The sequence below is a fragment of the Elaeis guineensis genome, chromosome 6 (genome assembly GCF_000442705.2).
Source record: "Elaeis guineensis isolate ETL-2024a chromosome 6, EG11, whole genome shotgun sequence".
Classification (NCBI taxonomy): Eukaryota; Viridiplantae; Streptophyta; class Magnoliopsida; order Arecales; family Arecaceae; genus Elaeis; species Elaeis guineensis.
The window spans coordinates 1,838,276-1,857,589 of record NC_025998.2 but is presented as its reverse complement, the minus strand read 5'-3'; the positions used below and the strand labels follow the sequence as shown (position 1 = coordinate 1,857,589).

Sequence of the window (19,314 nt, the reverse complement as noted above, 5' to 3'; positions counted from 1 at the left end):
CAGCTTGCTAGTAACGACCACCACAGGATCAGATAAACGTTAATCCTAAACAAACTTTTGCTAATTCCGTATTCCAAATTTAAACTTTGATAGAAGCCTCGACTATGAATTTTGATGCATACTAACAATGGCATATTATATTGGCCAAACCTTAGAAATTTGTTAAGTAAATTGTCAACAGGAGGATAGAGATAAACTGAACTTTTAATAGAGCTAGAATTCAAATTCGAGACTAAAGGTTTGGATTTGAACACCATAAACTCATAGACATAACAAAAGGATATATAGAGATCAACAGTGCAATCGATTCAACCTGAACCATGCTCCCAGATAAATAGAAGAGTCGTTGGCATGGGATCAACAATATCTAGTCAAGAAACTTTCCAAGACTTGAACTTCATAACCATACTATACAGAATTCGGAAAGGGAGAGAGCGATAGAAGAGAACCTGCCTCGCTCGGTGCCACGCGACCCTCCGAAACATCCTTCTTGTTGACAACAGCGGCCGTCCGCTCAACGTCCGACCAAGGACCTCCGCAAAAACGACCGTCCCCACCTCGACAACTGGCCTTCCGGGTACCCTGCGACCACTCAAGGCCTCCTCATCCTTCACAATCCCCATCTTTCCTGGAACTAGAAACTCGCCGGCATCCTTTCCCAAATCGCACAGCAGGTACGGCAGCTCCGCCTCGTAGAACGGAAGCACCTCCTTGGTCAGCATCGTGCCCAACATATCCGCGCCGATGTTCACGTCGAGCTTGTTCTCATTCCCCGACACCACCACGCCGACCACAAAATGCCCAGGCTTCGGATCATAGTACTGAACCCGGACACCGACGACCTTTTGTTGTTCTTTGTCCTTCTCGGCGGGTTCTCTGGTTTCATCCGGCTCGCTCTCTTCTCCGATCTTGGCTTCGGAGTCGGAGTCCCTTTGTTTAAAGAACTTCAAGAACGGGGCTAATGCCTCTTCCATATCCGCGGGCTTTTGCGGGCCGGAGGGTTCGTTGTCGTCGGGGACTGGGATCGGGGACGGCTTGCCAAGGAGCTCGAGCTCGGATTCTTTGCCGAGGCCGTCGACGGGGGAGGAGAAGGGGACATGGGTTCGCCTCAAGAAGGGGGATTTGGGGAAGAAGACGCGGGAGAGAAGGGGAAAAACGGGATTTTTAGCTTGAGGGCGGGGGAAGGGGGAGGGAGAGGGAGAGGAGATGTTTAACGAGAACAAGAGGGGCGAGAGGGAATGGGTTTGCGTCATTCTTTTTCTTCGCTCGCTCCCGCGGCGATAGCTGCAAGCCACGGCGTTCTCGTTCCGGCTTATCTATCCGTCAGGATCTCCGCATCGCGTCCAGCGGTCCAGGGTATGCCGGGGATACTAATCCACCTAAAAGCGGCATCGCGCTGCCGATTTTATGTTGTCGCGTCAGTTATAAAACTCGGCTACGCATTGCCGATTTTATGTAACTGTGCGTACGTTTGACGGTTTTTTTTGATAACAGGTAACCAGATAATATATTCATAAAAAAAACAGTTTACAAAACAATCAAAAGAAGCTATCAGCAGTATACTGCTGATATGTACAACCATCTTACAAAACCAAAAACTTGATTACCAACAGCAACATCCCAAAAAATCCTAAAAACTAAGTCACAGCCGAGTAAATCAGAGAACCAATTGTCACGCCCCAAATTCAGGACATAATACGACTATGCTATCGAGGGATGGACCCACGATAACACGAAACCAAAATTCATCTTCTTAAACATAATAACAGGTGTATCACAAATAAGTGTAATAATAAAGTTCAATTCAAATATTTAATTAAACCAAAACTGGTTCAGAGCATCTAAATCCAAAGATGAAATAATCCAAGTCTTAAAATTCATAATGACTACAATCCATAAACATAAACTGAGTTTCTAGAGCAAAATTTTTAAGCTTACTTTGCTGATCCCCAAGCCTGGATTCCCTTTTCTTCGGTCTTAGCCTTATTTCTCTGTTCATGAAAAAGAAAACAAAAAGAATATGAGCTACACTAGCTCAGTAAGTAGACTTCCGCTTCCTTACCGGATCAAGCATAAGTTTTCTATGATAATGCATCATTTAGCAAATAACAATTATTGTAAAAATAAATATTTCATAGAGCATATAATAAAATAAGTTATAAGCTCATCATGCATGCATATATCATGTATATTTCACAATTATGAATCGTAAATCATTTTCATCATGTATTCATGTCATGTTTCAAAATATTGCTCACAGATATTCATGCTAAGGTCACTATTATACCCGTGACAGGGCCATGTTTCTTAATCGACAGAGTTTTTAATTCATGTGCCAACTTTATACCCGCTGACAGGGCCATATTTCGTGTGGATGCTAGCTCCGGATGTCGACCTTCCCGAAGGAATTCATTCATAGCTATCTAAGAGCCTTTGAAATCATTTTATCTTTTTCTTAAAACATACGTATACATAAATAAAAAAATAATGAAATTCATGCTTCATATGTTGGGAATAGTGTCCCAAAGTCAATCGTCAGCCTGTTGACGGTTGTGCTCCTTTTGTATTAGTACATGAATTATAAATAAATAAAAGTTATTTTGGTATTTTTTCATCACAAATGTTTCATCTTCTAATGAACTCCTGTGTTGTGGTGAAGTCCTTAGGACTATTTAGACTCGACAAAGGAGGATTTGTCGCTTAGTCCTTAAACATGTTCGCGACCAAATGATACGTTGTTACCAAGGACGACAACGTTTATCGAGCATAGGTCGTTGTGTGCCATATGGGTTGGTTGTCCTCATAACCAAAGAGTGTGGAGACACTGGTATGGCATACAGGTGAGATGTAATGGTACATCTGCACTGAACGTGACCAACTCCGGAGCTATTTCTGCTGTCAAGATTTGCTCCGATGGGATATGGATATAAATGTCCCTCCGACCTGAGACCACCACGGTGACTTACAAGCAACTCACTACACTTAGGCACTGAACTACCTGAATTTTTAATTCAGTGACGGAAGGTTGCTGGGTGTAGTCAAGTACTTGACTTGTCGGTGCGTGTGTCAAGATGAGATTGACCACTCCAGTTTAGGAGCTGTGTACAATCGTGTTTCAATTTAGCAAAATCTTGACCAGGGTAGTCCTAGTGAGGAGTCACAGGACTAATTGAGTTGAGCACGATTCGGATGATATCATCAGGGTTGACAGTTTAACCCTGAGTCGTCCTAAACATAGGGGTCAAAAGGGATGAATTATACGGTAACCATATTCACGTAGGTTCTGAATGTTGCGATTGCGATTATTCGACCTATCCGGTCATCGGGTACCATTGCTAAATGGTCACTTCGATTAGTACAGGAATTGGTTCCTGTGCTACCGGTTTAGGTTCGAACCTGTGGGGTCACACACATTAGAGGTTCCTTTCTGATCTGATGGCTGATTATGAGTCTTATCTATCTGGGACTCTATGATTGAGAATTAGGATTCTCTAATCATGAGTTCCACACATTTTGGATACCGAGGTCAAAATTTTGAATTTCAAATTTTGAATTTGAAATTTGAACTCTTTGATCAGGGTTTCATATCGATGGTCTTTGATGCCTGATTGCCCATCGAATTTGGACTCAATATTTATGAGAGATTTAATTAATGATTTAATCACTAATTAACTCAATTTGATTGAGTAATTATTTTTGGATCAAGTCCAATTGAATTGGATTCAGTTTGGATTGACCCGATTAGGTTAAATGTTGACCTAATCGCTAAGGTGGTTTAGTCCCTGATTTGATCAGAGATTAGGTTTAGTTAATTCTTGATTTGATTAGGATTTTATTGAGCCTAATTAAGCCTAATTATGTTGGGTTTAATCTGGTCTAATTGTGCTTAACCTATTTTAAACTAGGTTGGCTCAATTTGAATCAAACCACCTTGTTTTAAATTCTCTGCGACATCCAACTTCCTTGCACCCATTTGAATTCACGAGAAGAAACTTCTCGTGAAATTTTTCTCACGCAAAACCCTTCCCCACGCCCTCATTTGTATGCCATATGGATGGATAAAATAATTAGTTAGCCATTCAAATTCAAAGCATGTTTGAATTTTAATGGATAACTTATCACTAGCCCTTTCATCCTTATCCATTTTGTGCGCCACATTACTTACACGAGAAAAGATTTCTCATGAAACATTTTCCACGCACAAAGAGCCACGCCCCTTCTCTTCTCACGCCCAAAAGGATAGGGATAAGTTGGTTTTCGTTTGAATTCAAATTTGATTTGAATTCAAATGTGTAACCTCTTGTCTTTATCCTCTCACGCGGATAAGACACGTTCGACGTTGTTTTAAAAAGAGGAGAAATGTGGGATGTGCGTAGAAATTTTAGGAGAGAAACTTTGGGGCGTGAGGAAGGCTTCTGCGCAAGGTGAAGGTCCAAAACCTTTCGAGAGAAAAAGAAAGAAAAGAGAGAAAATTGGGCGCAGGGTTTTTGGTGTGTACCCTAGGGTTTCTACCTAGGGTTCGGGAAGTGAGATTGGTGTGCCACGAGTGTCGTGAGTCCACCAAATTTCAGGGAGAGATCCATCAGCCTCTCAAGCAACTGTGCAGATGATCCAGAGCATCGAAAAGTTGGCACACATCGATCGAAGGAGTTCGATCAACATCTGCCATCAAAAGGGTGAAATCACGAACTAGCATTCGTGAGGAGCTGATCAGACGGGAGCTTCGTGTGGACGATCCGCAGAGGCCAGACATTTGTGTGGCTGTGACATGACGATTAGAGCCCCCCGATGGTGATCAGATTGTGGTGATCGACTATCCGCAAAAAGGTGATGTATTCTGAACACAGTACTGTAAAATGTTTACTGATTCAAATTTGAATTTCAAATTTAAATGCATGCTGTTGTATCATATTTAGATCCTAGTGTAGGGTTAATTAGTATTAATTAATGAGATTAATTAATAATTTTGCTGTAAAATAGTAATTTTGAAAAAGTTTTAAAATTATCATTTTGCCCCTGCACTAAATTTTCGCTTCATCATAATCATGCTAATTTTATAAGACATATTCATAAAATCAATGCTCATAATAAAACATGCTTTTTCATATCACATATGCCGATTCTTATTTTATAAAAAAATTATGATTTTATCAATAACAATTCTTTACATAAAAGCATGATTATTTAAAAATAAATAAGGAACATAAAATCCACTTATCTAGATCGTCCTGGACCTTTTAATCTTCTTTAAAAGAATCGGACAGTCCTATTTAAAATATTAAATTATCAATAAATTTTATTTCATATATTTAATAAAATTACATAATATAAAGAAATGACCGATTTGATGATCAGTCCAATAAATCTCTACCTTCGGCTCTAAATCGATTTAAGGCCATAGGTCCCTAAGAGTGGAGAAGATAGCCTAATAAGGGATTCATAGGACTTCTTGGAGAGAGATTTTTTTTAGAGAGAGAAAGTGGAGAGAGAAAGTAGAAAGAACGAATCCAATTCTAGAGAGAGAAAGACTTTAGAGAGGGATGAAAGAAACTTCCTTTTACATATATTATTATTTTTATTTTTATTATTATTATATATTTTTTTTTCTTTTCTCTCTTTTTTTCTTTTCTTTTTATTATTATTATTATTATTATTATTATTATTATATGATTATATATTTTTTTTTCTTTTCTTTTCCTTTTTTTTTCCTTTTTTTTTCTTTTTCTTTTCTTTTTCTTTTTTCTTTTCCTTTCCTTTTTCTTTTTCTTTTCCTTTCCTTTTCTTTTTCTTTTTCCCCTGTGGCCATCTTTGGCCAGAACAGGGGACCTAGAGGTCCCCGTTCCCTATATCGGCCATTCACGGCCACACCTTGCCCGACGGTGGCCGGCGGCAAGGGCGGCCTTCCTCCGAGTTCGGAGGGGCCAGAACCGGCGGTCGGTGGTGACCGTCAGTGTCGGAAAATCGGAGAAAAGAAGAGGCCGGACAGGGGGTTCTCTTTTCCAATAAAATTCGGCGACATTCGTCGTCGGCAATCGTGCCCACAGGCATGGAAAAGAAGGAGGAGAGGAGAGGAAGAGGAAGGAGGCCTTACCACAGCCTCCGATGACCCCCACCGGTGTGAAATCACGGCGAGCACAGGTCGAGGAGTCGCAGCTTCAATCGGGAAAATCGGAGAAAAACTCCGACGATCGTCAGTGGCTGATGGATCTACTCTTAGAGGAGAGGTGGGGGGTTCTTATAGAGCTCGTCCTAGGATCTTTTAATGGCCCTAGGACTCCGATTCTTGATCGAAATCGGGGAAGAGGAAGACTCCGATTGGGAGTCTTCCTCCCTGTTTCTGTTTGTTTTTTTTTTCTTCTGGGTTTTACTGGGCTTAGTGGGCCGGGTTATCACATTCTACCCCCTTAAAAAAAATTTCGTCCTCAAAATTTAACATACCTTCATTTTCAAATAAGTGTGGATATCTCGTCTTCATATCGTCTTCAAGCTCCCAAGTGGCCTCTCTCTCTTCATGATTACTCCAATGAATCTTTACGTATGGAATGATACGCCGTCTTAGAACTTGCTCTTTTCGATCAATAATTCGGAGAAAAAATTCTTCATAGGTTAGATCTTCATGAACTTGCAATTACTCATACTTTATCACACTGTTTGGATCAGGTACAAACTTTCTCAGTAGTGAAACATGAAAGACATTATGCACTTTGGATAAATCTGGTGGTAAGGCTAGTTCGTAAGCAACATCTCCTACTCGATTTAAAATTTTAAAAGATCCAATATATCGCGGACTCAGCTTGCCATGTCTCCCAAATCTCATGACACCCTTAGTAGGTGATACTTTTAGAAAAACATGATCACCGACCTGAAATTCTAATTCTCTTCTTTTTCTATCTGTCCAACTCTTCTGTCTATCCTGTGCTGCCTTGAGTCTTCTCTTGATTAGACAAATTTTGTCTCTAGCATCTTGAACTAACTCAGGGCCTATTAATTTCTTTTCACCTACTTCATCCCAATACAGAGGGGATCTACACTTTCTTCCATATAAGACTTCATAGGGTGCCATCCGGATACTAGAATGAAAACTGTTGTTATATGCAAATTCAATCAATGTCACATGATCATCCCAATGTCCTCCGAAGTCAAAAGCACAAGCTCTTAACATATCCTCAAGAGTTTGAATTGTCCTTTCAGATTGGCCATCGGTCTGAGGATGGAATGCAGTACTAAGCCTCAATTCTGTTCCCAAAGCATCTTGAAAATTTTTTCAAAATCTAGATACAAATCGTGGATCTCGATCAGATACAATACTTATTGGAACACCGTGCAGGCATATAATTCCATCAATATACATCTGAGCTAACTTATCAAGTGGAGTGCCGACTCGAAAAGATAGAAAGTGAGCTGATTTAGTAAGCCGATCAACAATCACCCACACTGCATCATTTTTTCTTGTTGTCTTTGGAAGTCCAGTAACGAAATCCATCGTGATATGCTCCCATTTTCATTCTGATATCTCTAATGGTCTTAGCAGACCAGCAGGTCTTTGATGTTTGGCTTTCACTTGTTGGCATACCAAGCATTGAGATACAAACCGAGCTATCTCCTGCTTCATTCCATTCCACCAAAAGAGTTGTTTTAAATCTCTATACATCTTTGTACTATCGGGATGAAAGGAGAAACGAGATTTATGAGCTTCTTCCAAAATTTTTTTTTTAGTTAGGATCTCCTGGTATACATAATCTGTTCTCAAAATAAAGAGTTTCATCTGTATGGAGTCTAAACTCAGTTCGTAACCCTTTCTCCATGTCCTTCTTAATCTGACATAAATGAATATCACTTTGTTGGGCCGCTTTTATCTGTTCGATCAATACTGATTGTACCATTAAATTTGCTAACACATTCTTAACATCAGTACAAGTCACTTCAATTTGTAAATTTCAAGATCCCTCAGAATTTGTTGCTGAAAGGATAGCAGAGTCATCACATTCGCTGAAGACTTCCTACTAAGTGTATCTGCCACCACATTAGCTTTTTCAGGATGATATTTAATATTTAGATCATAATCTTTTAATAGTTCAAGCCACCTTCGTTGCCTCATGTTCAGCTCTTTTTGAGTAAATAAGTATTTCAAGCTTTTATGATCAGTAAAGATTTCACATGATTCACCATATAAATAGTGTCGTCAAATCTTTAAAGCAAAAATAATAGCTGCAAACTCAAATCATGGGTCGGATAATTCTGCTCATAGGCTTTTAGTTGTCGAGAAGCATAAGCTATGACCTTATCGTTCTGCATCAACACACAACCTAATCTTTCTTGGAAGCATCACTATAAATGACAAATCCTCCATTATTAGATGGTAGAGTAACTGGGGCAGATATCAATCATTGCTTCAGATCTTGAAAACTCTGCTCACATTCACTGCTCCATTCAAATTTTATTCGTTTCTGAGTTAAGCGAGTCAGAGGAATTGCAATTTGAGAAAATCTCTTGACGAATTTTCTATAATAACCAGTCAAGCCTAAGAAGCTTCTAACTTCCGTCACATTAGTCGGACGAGGCCAATTTACCATGGCTTCTATCTTCTTTGGATCGACTGAGATTTCTTCCTTAGATATTACATGGCGAGGAAGACAACACTATCCAACCAGAATTCACACTTGATTAAGCTTGGCGAAGAGCTTCTCTTTTCTCAAGGTCTGAAACACGATCTTCAAATGTCTCTCATGTTCCTCTATATTTTTAGAATACACTAGGATATCATCAATAAAAACAACAACGAATTGATCCAGATACGGCTTGAAAATCCTGTTCATCATATCCATAAAAGCAGCCGGTGCATTGGTTAGTCCAAAAGACATTACTAAAAATTATAATGGCCATACCTATTCTAAATGCAGTCTTAGGTACATCTTCATCTCTAATTCTTAGTTGATGATAGTCTGATCGTAAGTCAATTTTGGAGAAAACTTGAGCACCCTGAAGTTGATCAAATAAGTCATCTATTCGAGGAAGAGGATATTTATTCTTTATGGTTACCTTGTTCAACTCTCGATAGTCAATGCATAAATGCATGCTCCCATCTTTCTTTTTCACAAATAACACAGGAGCTCCCCAAGGTGATGTACTTGGTCGGACAAACTTTTTATTCAAAAGTTCTTGAGTTGATCCTTTAATTCTCGTAATTCTACGGGAGCCATCCGATAAGGAGGTTTCGAAATAGATCCGGTTCCTGGGGTGATATCAATTTTAAATTCAACCTCAGCTCTGGGGGCAATCCAGTAGTTCATCTGAAAAAATATCAGAAAATTCTTTGACAATTGGGATATCATCCAACTTTATCTTTTCCTTCTCGACGTCTATTACATGGGCCAAAAATGCTTTGCATCCTTTTCTTAAAGCTTTTCTTGCGTTCATGATTGAGATAATACCCAAAGATTGTTTGGATTCCGTATTATGAACTTCGCCTTGAAAGAAGAATTGCGGTTTATCCAAAATTTGAAATACCACTCTTTTTCCAAAACAATCAATATGTGCATGGTATGAAGATAACCAGTTCATCCCAAGAATAACGTCAAAATCATACATATTTAGCTGAATCAAATCTGCTGCTAATTCTTTTTCTTCTATTTGGATTATGCAGTTCTTGAAAATAATGTTAGCAACAACAATATTTTTAAAAGGGGTGCTAACATATAATGGTTCATTTAGTTTTTCAGGCACACAATTCAAAGAAGTAGCAAACTTGAGGGATATAAAAGAGTGTGAAGAGCCAGAATCGAATAACACACGAGCATAAATAGAATTAACTGGGATAATACCTGTCACCACTTGATCATTTGCATTGGCCTCCTGCTGGTTTAAAGTAAACACTCGTGCATTTCCTTTTTGCTTTTGATCAATGGTTTGTTAGGTCTAGAGTCATCTCTTTTCTTATTTGGGCAATCACGAGCCATATGTCCTTTCTCACCACATAAGAAGCATGCTCCAATCCTCTTGAGACAAGGTCCATTGTGATTTTTTCCACAGTAGGAGCAGGATGAAGATTCTTTCTTTTATCAGAGTTATTATTTTTGAAATTTTTCTGCTGATCCTTTAATTTTCTGCTGATCTCGGTCTCTTCTTATCTCCTCTTTCTAGTTCTGCTCTTTTCAATTCAGATTCCACTTTCAAAGCTCGCTCCAGTACGTCCTTGTAGTTATTGAAAATATGAGAAGACAGACGGGATCGAATTTCATATCTTAGATCTTGTTCGAATCTGTTAGCTTTACTCTTTTCGAATTTCATAAGCTGAGGGCAGAAGCGACCTAGCTCATTAAATTTGTTAGCATATTCTAACACCGTCATATCATCCTTTTGTTTTAAGGCTAGAAACTCATTTTCTTTTACCAATCTCATTGTTCCCGAAAGTACTGATCATAAAATATCTCTTTGAATTCTTCCCAAGTGAGCTGATCATCATTGTTCCATAGGCAGCTTTTATTGCAGTCCACCAAAACTCGGCATTTTCTTTTAACATAGGAACGGCTATCGGACCTTCACATTCTCAGGATATTGCAGGGCATCAAACATCTTTTCCATCTCTCGAATCCATATCTCTGCAGCCATAGGATCAGATCCACCCTCAAATAGAGGTGGGTTGAGCCTTCTGAATCTCTGTAGTATGACTCCATAGATAATGTCGGTCAGGAGCAGTCTGTGTCTGCTGTTGGATAAGCTGAGCCACCACTTGACATACACCAGCAATGTTCGCCTGTGTGGCCGGTGCGTCAGGAGCCCGCTCAACTGGTTGATTGTCAGCTCCTCGCGACGTCAGTCTTGCTCCTCTTGTCCTAGCGGCCATATTTGCCAAGGTCTCGCCCTCCCTATCGCTCATCGCTTCCTATTCAAATGCCAATCATTATTACGTTATTTTATAACAGAGTTGCAGTATAGTTAATAATTTAAGTCAGAGTCTAACTATACGTAACCTAACTACTCACTGTTAGGTTTTAAGTTCTACCCTTGATTAAACCTATTGCTCTGATACCATAAAATGTCACGCCCCAAACCCGAGACATAACATGGCCATGCTACCGAGGGATGGACCCACGATAACACGAAACCAAAATTCATCTTCTTAAACATAATAACAGGTGCATCACAAATAAATGTAATAATAAAGTTCAATTCAAATATTTAATTAAACCAAAACTGGTTCAGAGCATCTAAATCCAAAGATGAAATAATCCAAGTCTTAAAATTCATAATGACTACAATCCATAAACATAAACTGAATTTTTAGAGCAAAATTTCTAAGCTTGCTTTGCTGATCCCCAAGCCTGGATTCTCTTTTCTTCGGTCCTAGCCTTATTTCTCTGTTCATAAAAAGAAAACAAAAAGAATATGAGCTATACTAGCTCAGTAAGTAGACTTCCGCTTCCTTACCGGATCAAGCATAAGTTTTCTATGATAATGCATCATTTAGCAAATAATAATTATTGTAAAAATAAACATTTCATAGAGCATATAATAAAATAAGTTATAAGCTCATCATGCATGCATATATCATGTATATTTCACAATTATGAATCGTAAATCATTTTCATCATGTATTCATGTCATGTTTCAAAATATTGCTCACAGACATTCATGCTAAGGTCACTATTATACCCGTGACAGGGCCATATTTCTTAATCGACAGAGTTCTTAATTCATGTGCCAACTTTATACCGCTGGCAGGGCCATGTTTCGTGTGGATGCTAGCTCCGGATGTCGACCTTCCCGAAGGGATTCATTCATAGCTATCTGAGAGCCTTTGAAATCATTTTATCTTTTTCTTAAAACATACGTATACATAATAGAAAAATAATGAAATTCATACTTCATAATCATGCTAATTTTATAAGACATATTCATAAAATCAATGCTCATAATAAAACATGCTTTTTCATGTCACATATGCCGATCCTTATTTTATAAAAAAATTATGATTTTATCAATAACAATTCTTTACATAAAAGCATGATCATTTAAAAATAAATAAAGAACATAAAATCCACTTACCTAGATCGTCCTGGACCTTTTAATCTTCCTTAAAAGAATCGGACAGTCCTATTTAAAATATTAAATCATCAATAAATTTTATTTTATATATTTAATAAAATTATATAATATAAAGAAATGACCGATTTGATGATCAGTCCAATAAATCTCTACTTTCGACTCTAAACCGATTTAAGACCATAGGTCACTAGGAGTGGAGAAGATAGCCTAATAAGGGATTCATAGGACTTCTTGGAGAGAGATTTTTTTTTTAGAGAGAGAAAGTAGAGAGAGAACGAATCCAATTCTAGAGAGAGAAAGACTTTAGAGAGGGATGAAAGAAACTTCCTTTTACGTGTATTATTATTATTATTTTTATTATTATTATATATATATTTTTTTCTCTCTTTTTTTTTCTTCTTTTCTTTTCTTTTTATTATTATTATTATTATATGATTATATATTTTTCTTTTCTTTTCTTTTTCTTCTTCTTTTTTTTTTTCTTTTCTTTTTTTTTCTTTTTTTTTTCTTTTTCTTTTTCCTTTTCTTTTTCTTTTTCTTTTCCTTTCTTTTCTTTTTCTTTTTCCTCCCCGTGGCCATCTTTGGCCAGAACAGGGGACCTAGAGGTCCCCGTTCCCTATATCGGTCGTTCACGGCCACACCTTGCCCGACGGTGGCCGGCGGCAAGGGCGGCCTTCCTCCGAGTTCGGAGGGGCCAGAACCGGCAGTCGGTGGTGACCGTCGGTGCCGGAAAATCGGAGAAAAGAAAAGGTCGGACAGGGGGTTCTCTTTTCCAACAAAATCCGACGACTCCCGTGTCGGCAATCGTGCCCACAGGCACGGGAAAGAAGGGGGAGAGGAGAGGAAGAGGAAGGAGGCCTTACCACAGCCTCCGATGACCCCCACCGGTGTGAAATCGCGACAAGCACAGGTCAGGAGTCGAGGCTTCAATCGGAAAAATCGGAGAAAAACTCTGGCGATCGTCGGTGACTGATGGATCTACTCTTAGAGGAGAGGAGGGGGTTCTTATAGAGCTCGTCTTAGGGTCTTTTAATGGCCCTAGGACTCGATTCTTGATCGGAATCGGGGAAGAGGAAGACTCCGATCGGGAGTCTTCCTCCCTGTTTCTGTTTGTTTTTTTTTTTTTTTTTTCTGGGCTTTACTGGGCTTAGTGGGCCGGGTTATCACACCAATGGTCTTTGTTCTCAGAGTCTTCCCATCAGCCGGATTGAAAAAAATTGGTGAGTTGGAGGACTGATTGTTTCTACTACTGGCTTCCAGTTCCCTGTTTGGCCTGAAAACTTGATTATTTTGGTTATTACATCTCCCAGCAATCCTTGGAGCTCCTTGTAAATCAGCCTGCAAAATTGTAGAGAGAACAGCATCAATGTCATTACATTGCCAAGACACATTTCCCTGCAAAGCAGATTTAGCAATATAATCAGCAGCTTGATTTGTTGTCCGAGGGATATATGAACACTTAAATTCATTGCATCTTGTTATCCATAGCTAAATATCCTCCAGCAAGGGGTGCAGCATTAATCCTTTTTGACGTTTGTATCAGAAATCCAAGAGATAACTGATTCTGAATCGGCCTCCAAATAAATATTTTGAGCCTTCGACACATCCACAGCTGTTCTAAGTCCCAACCAGGCTGCCACCAATTCTGCTAGATGCACCTGCAGCAAAGAAATTTGCCTACCTTCCGCTCTAATTAATTCACCATAGGAGCCTCTGATTATAAAAGCTGCAGTAGCCTTATCCAAACTGACCGCAGCATCAAAATTAACTTTAATAATCCCATAGGGGGGAGGCAACCAGGAAGCAACATAGTTTAAATCTCTTCCTCTACCAGGAAGAGGACAGTTGCCACAACGCCTATCAGGAATTTCAGAGTTAAATGATACTGCAACTCCAGTCTGGTAAGGCATACAAGCATAAACTTACCTCATTACCTGCATAGGGGATTGATGATTGTTATGAAAAATTCTTTCATTCCTGGCATTCCAAATCAACAAAGCAGCCATTGATTGATGTTTTTTATCAATCCTGGTGGAAGACATGAAATTAATGACGCCCTCTAAAGACAAAGGCCTATCTTGTAAATTCAATCTACTGAAAAGCAGATTCCAACAATGAACAGCATAAGGACAGTCCACCAACACATTATTCAAATCCTCAGGAGCGTTGTTACATAGATCACAGTTGGTGATCGTGTCCGGCAGAATACCCCTCCTGGCAAGCAACACCTTGAAGGACAATCTGTTCCATGTAACCTTCCACCAAAAGATTTTAACCCTCATAGGCACTTGCATTTTCCATACCCAATAGCCATTAAAATCATACCTTTGTTGCTGATGAGGAAGTAATGGATAATAGCTTTTAAGAGAAGGCTTCTTAGGCCAACAATTCTCCCACGACAACCGATCAGAGCTCATTGAAATTGACAATGGTATTCTAACCACTCGAGTCATCATTTCAGTTGCCATAATATGAGAGAGCACTTGAAGATTCCATTCCCTAGAAGAATTAGTAAGATCACAGACCTTCAGGTCCTCAATGGGTACCTCAACATTTATATAAGCAGGCCATCGAGCTATAGGGATGGCAGACAACCAAGGATCATGATACACATTTACCGATTGTCCATTGCCAATTATCCATATGAACTTATTCTGAATTAGGGACCCACAACTAGATATTTTGCTCCATATCACAGAGCATTGCCGAGGTTTAATATGGTTATCCCAAGTACCTTGAAAATGATACTTCGCTGAGACCACCTTAGCCCATAGGCTTCCTTGGTCAATAATAATTTGGACTGCCAATTTGCACATAAATTCTGCCTTCTGGTTATAAGGGATGTCAACCCCAAGCCTCCCTCAATTTTCGGTCTGCATAGATTTTCCCAGGCAATGAGGTGCAGGCCCTTCCTATCGTCAGCATGCCCCCATAAGAATGCCATATAGTTTTTTTTCTAATTTATGTAACACATTGGCCGGCACATGAACAGCAGATAGAGTATACAGAGGCAGAGGTGACAAAATAGAAGGTAACAAGGTTGCTCTGCCCGCAAAGGACAAAGCCTTCCATTGCCATCCTGCAATTCTATTTGTCATCTTCTCCATAATATAAGAGAAAGCATCCTTATTTAAGGCTTTACCTGATATTGGAAGACCAAGATACTTCTATAAGCCTGTGTTTTCCCTCACCATCAAAGCTTCCTTAATGTTATTTTTGATTTGTGATGGCACCTTGGGACTTATTAGCAAGTGGGACTTCATCAGGTTGATTGCTTGTCCAGAAACAGAGCAGTAAGTTTCAAGGATTGCCCTAATACACACTGCATCTCTTACCGTAGCCTTTATGACAAAAAGACAATCATCTGCAAACAATATATGTGATATAGTTGGACCATGTCTTGTTGGCTTATATGCATGCAATATTTTATTTTGAATTGCAAAAGAGATGAGTCTAGAGAGTACCTCCGACCATAGGACAAATAAATAGGGTGAAAATGGACATCCCTGACGGAGACCTCTGGTTGGGTGGAACCATGAAGTAATTGTGCCATTGAACAGTACTGCAAATTGAGCTTGCTGCACACATGCCATAACCTAACCAATAAAAAGAGGATGAAAACCCAACTGTGACAATACCTTATCCAGGAATTGCCAATGCATACGGTCGTAAGCTTTCTCTATATCTACTTTGACCATCACAATTTCTTTAGTTAGTGAAGCTTTGTACAGAGAATGCATTATTTCTTGGGCCAATAGAATATTATTCGAAATAGTCCTGCCCTGTACAAAAATCTCTTCCTCGGGAGAGACAATTCCAGGCAATAACAGCTGCAAGCGTACGTTTGACGATTAACATATAAACAGTAATGCCAATCAGGTTGGGTTGTAGTCCCTGACTCTCCGGTGGCGAAACAATATAAGTGTACCATCCAAATATCAGAATATATCATTACTAGCACATAACCTATACAATGCGTTTGGTGTAATTTTTTCCTCCTTTTTACCATGGTTCTTAAACTGCAATATACCAATGTAACAAATTATAATAATTTTGGTTGGTTGGGTGATCTCAATTAGAGTTGGCAGGTCATAACAGGTATAGGTTTGTTAGCCCTAGAATTGATCTATCCATCTGAGATGGGAAAATGAGTTGCTTTGAAAAAGTGCAACATGAAGGACCGGGAGTTGTCTCTGATTGATAGCTGCTCATGTTGCCGCCCACTATAAAAGTTTCCGATCTAAATTGTAAGATTGGAGCCAGGATTCAGAGATGGAAAGCTAGGTGCAGAGTAGAGCTAATCATGAACTGAGCTTAGATATAGAAAATATTAAATTTTAAATAGGCCTGACTCAAAGCCCGACAAAAAATAAATATAATTTAGGCCCGCAGCCCAGCACATGATCAGTTCTGGTGTAGAGGATAAAATGCATTATTCACTAGTGTGATATAAAAAAAGCTGGTATGTATTTCAATTTCTATGCCATTTGTATAATGTTGTTGGCATAACTATAGGGACTTAGAAGCTTTTTATCACGCATATTGACTAATGCATAGGCATACCTATACGTGTTTATCGGATCCCCTAGATGTGCTTCTCTCTATTGATACACTTGTCTTAAAGTTGATGTAGAGATGACCTTATCTGATGACATATAAGATTGACTAAGATAAGAATAGGAATTTTGACAATCATCTCTTAAGGTTCTCAGTGGAGCCATTCTACAATTGATTTCCTTAAAGGTTGTCTCTTCAATCTTATCTTGAATCTAGTTCTTTTACAAATTGAATATGACTTCATTGAAAGCTTCGAGTCTATGCATCTTCTTTAAAGGTGGTGTGAAATATTGCTAAAGAGATAAACCATAGACATCAGATTATTTAGTTCAACATACTTTGAAGTATAATGATTTAAAAAAAATTGTTGGCAGCATGTGTGATCAGACATGTCAGGAAGTAGTACCAGACCCTTGAAGAATTTTCTTGGAGCTTCTTATATGGTGCCCAAGATGCTTAAACTCTAAATTTGGTTATCGAATTGCATTTCTAGTTCATTTAGTTAAATATTTTATTGGTAACAGCGTATATTTTCAAGAAATGTTAATACAGGACAAATGTTCTGAAAATAGTTTCGACAATCATGTTTGCAGAAAACTTTATCTAAGTTGCAATGCAAGATTAATTGGAAGAACCTTGGCATTTCAAGCAAATCTTCGGTTGAATGTCTGTGCTATGCTAATGTGGGTAGGGTAAGTCAGATCAACAGCCAAAACATGGTATAGCCGGAATGCATTTCATAATCCATATAATCTATTTTTCCTTGGATTTAAGTTTCTAAGGAAATTTTTTTTTTTTTTTTAAATACTAAGGAAGAATTTGATTCGAGCACTCTGATCATGTGGGAAATCGGTAGAATCCTGACTGCACTGATAACATTGAAGCCTTGCGAATCTCCCTTCGGGTGTATGTATTAATCTGCGTGTCATGATTGACCTTCACACTGCTTGGTTGATTCTTACTAAATCGGCGATGATGTGAAGGCATGTTATATGCACCGAAAATGTTCAATGCTGAAGAATTTATGTTTCATCAGCACCCAGTGATCTTACATCCAAATGCTTCACTGATCAGGAAAATGTGCTATGCAAGTGCTGCGTTCTCAGAGGACTGCAATCTATCAGTAATTGCAAACAGCACTGAGCCCCGAGAGACGCCGAACACTAGCTTAATAACTTTGGTTATAATTACTTGCAACTATTTATGAATTATGGCAATAGTTCAGCCAAAATTTATATTCTCTTTTTCTTTTCCTATTTCTATTTCTGAAGTTATATGGATGTTCTTAACATCTTCATAAAACCAGATGACATCATATATATGTATCTTCCCCTCAAGAAGAAAAAGGATCGAGTCCCTGAAATTTTCAGCTTATTCATCTGGCCGGTATGTCACCAATTATCAGCAATCTTCTGGCCAGCTGACTCTCGTTTCCATCAAACTCCATTACACCAATATTCATACTTTTGGGTCATCATTGACGTTGATTTCTGGAAGGTACACACTATCTGGCTTGTTCAGAGATATTGTCATGAGTTGTTTGGCTGCAGCTCTCTTATCAGAAACTTCACAGGTTATATGTCACCTAGCTTGCTCCTTTTGTTCTTTATTACAATATCTCCTACTCCATATGGACCATAGGTTAGGTTTGATACCATTTATAGTGACCAAGGACCTCACCAAAAAAGACTAGCCATAAGGTGTTATTTAGGTTTATTGATTTTGTATAAGTAAACCTCAAAAAAAAAAAAAAAAAAGGCTTTGTATAAGTAGAAGATGTGTATAGTACGTAGCTAACATGGAACTAAACACGCATTAGGCTCTTTGACAATCAGTCAGAAGCAGTGTGCTTAGATTCTTGCTGCGCAGGATCTCCTCGCAGTCCAATAACCTATCATTTGTTGTCGCCAAATTAAGCTGTGTTTTGATGAGTGATGGAGAAGAAAACACTTGCCCCAACCCCATAACCTCTTCTTAATTTTCTCTGTTCATGTCATAAGTTTGCAAGGGCTTCTCGCTAGTGTCCAGTCGTCCGTATTTTTTCGCTTTCTCTAATCATGATTTGGGTCATCAGCGGCCCCAAGCAAGAAGGTCCGACGTATGCATGTGAAAGCATCTCAGTGCAATCCACCTACGTGCCACCGATTAATTCATGATCACGATGCTGAGCTGATTTTATACCGCGTGATTTGATCTGATGCCGGAGTTCATCCAAATTTTTAAAACTTGATTGCCAAAAGTCTATCCTATCCGTTCCTGTAGACCCATCACTTGTAGTTAGAAAGCTGCAACATGGCCTACTAAAAACTTGGCTGTGCCTCGTCTCGCAGCATAAACAAGGACATGTAGCATGAGAGCCGTGCTAGCTAGCAGCATTTTCTAACGTAAAATTTGTAATGCCAGTTCACAATCATTGGATAAAACGCTTTTTTTATGTCATGCAACGCAAACATACTCCAAGTGAAGCCTATCAGAATTGCAATTATGAAAGAGCTGAGTGTAATTTTAACCAATCCTGACAACAAGATTGCCAGATAAAAAGGAGCAGCTCAGTGCACACCAGATCATTTGATCATCTGATGCGATGTCAACCATGAAATGATCCACATGCACGCGATGTCAACCATGAAATGATCCACATGCACAGATGAGTGGAATGTGGTTCAGCTCTCTTGACCAAGGCCTCAAGGGTGATTAATGATGCTCAACTGC

At 39.0% G+C, this 19,314-nt stretch overlaps 1 protein-coding gene across 1 annotated transcript; it reads right to left on the bottom strand.

Annotated features, from left to right (window-relative positions):
* Positions 1 to 356: 356 nt before the first annotated feature.
* Positions 357 to 1,348, bottom strand: LOC140858397 (protein PIGMENT DEFECTIVE 338, chloroplastic-like). The gene has a single exon (XM_073258844.1). It carries the CDS (start codon positions 1,251 to 1,253, stop codon positions 372 to 374), a length of 882 nt encoding a protein of 293 aa, XP_073114945.1. The 5' UTR covers positions 1,254 to 1,348; the 3' UTR covers positions 357 to 371.
* Positions 1,349 to 19,314: the final 17,966 nt, after the last annotated feature.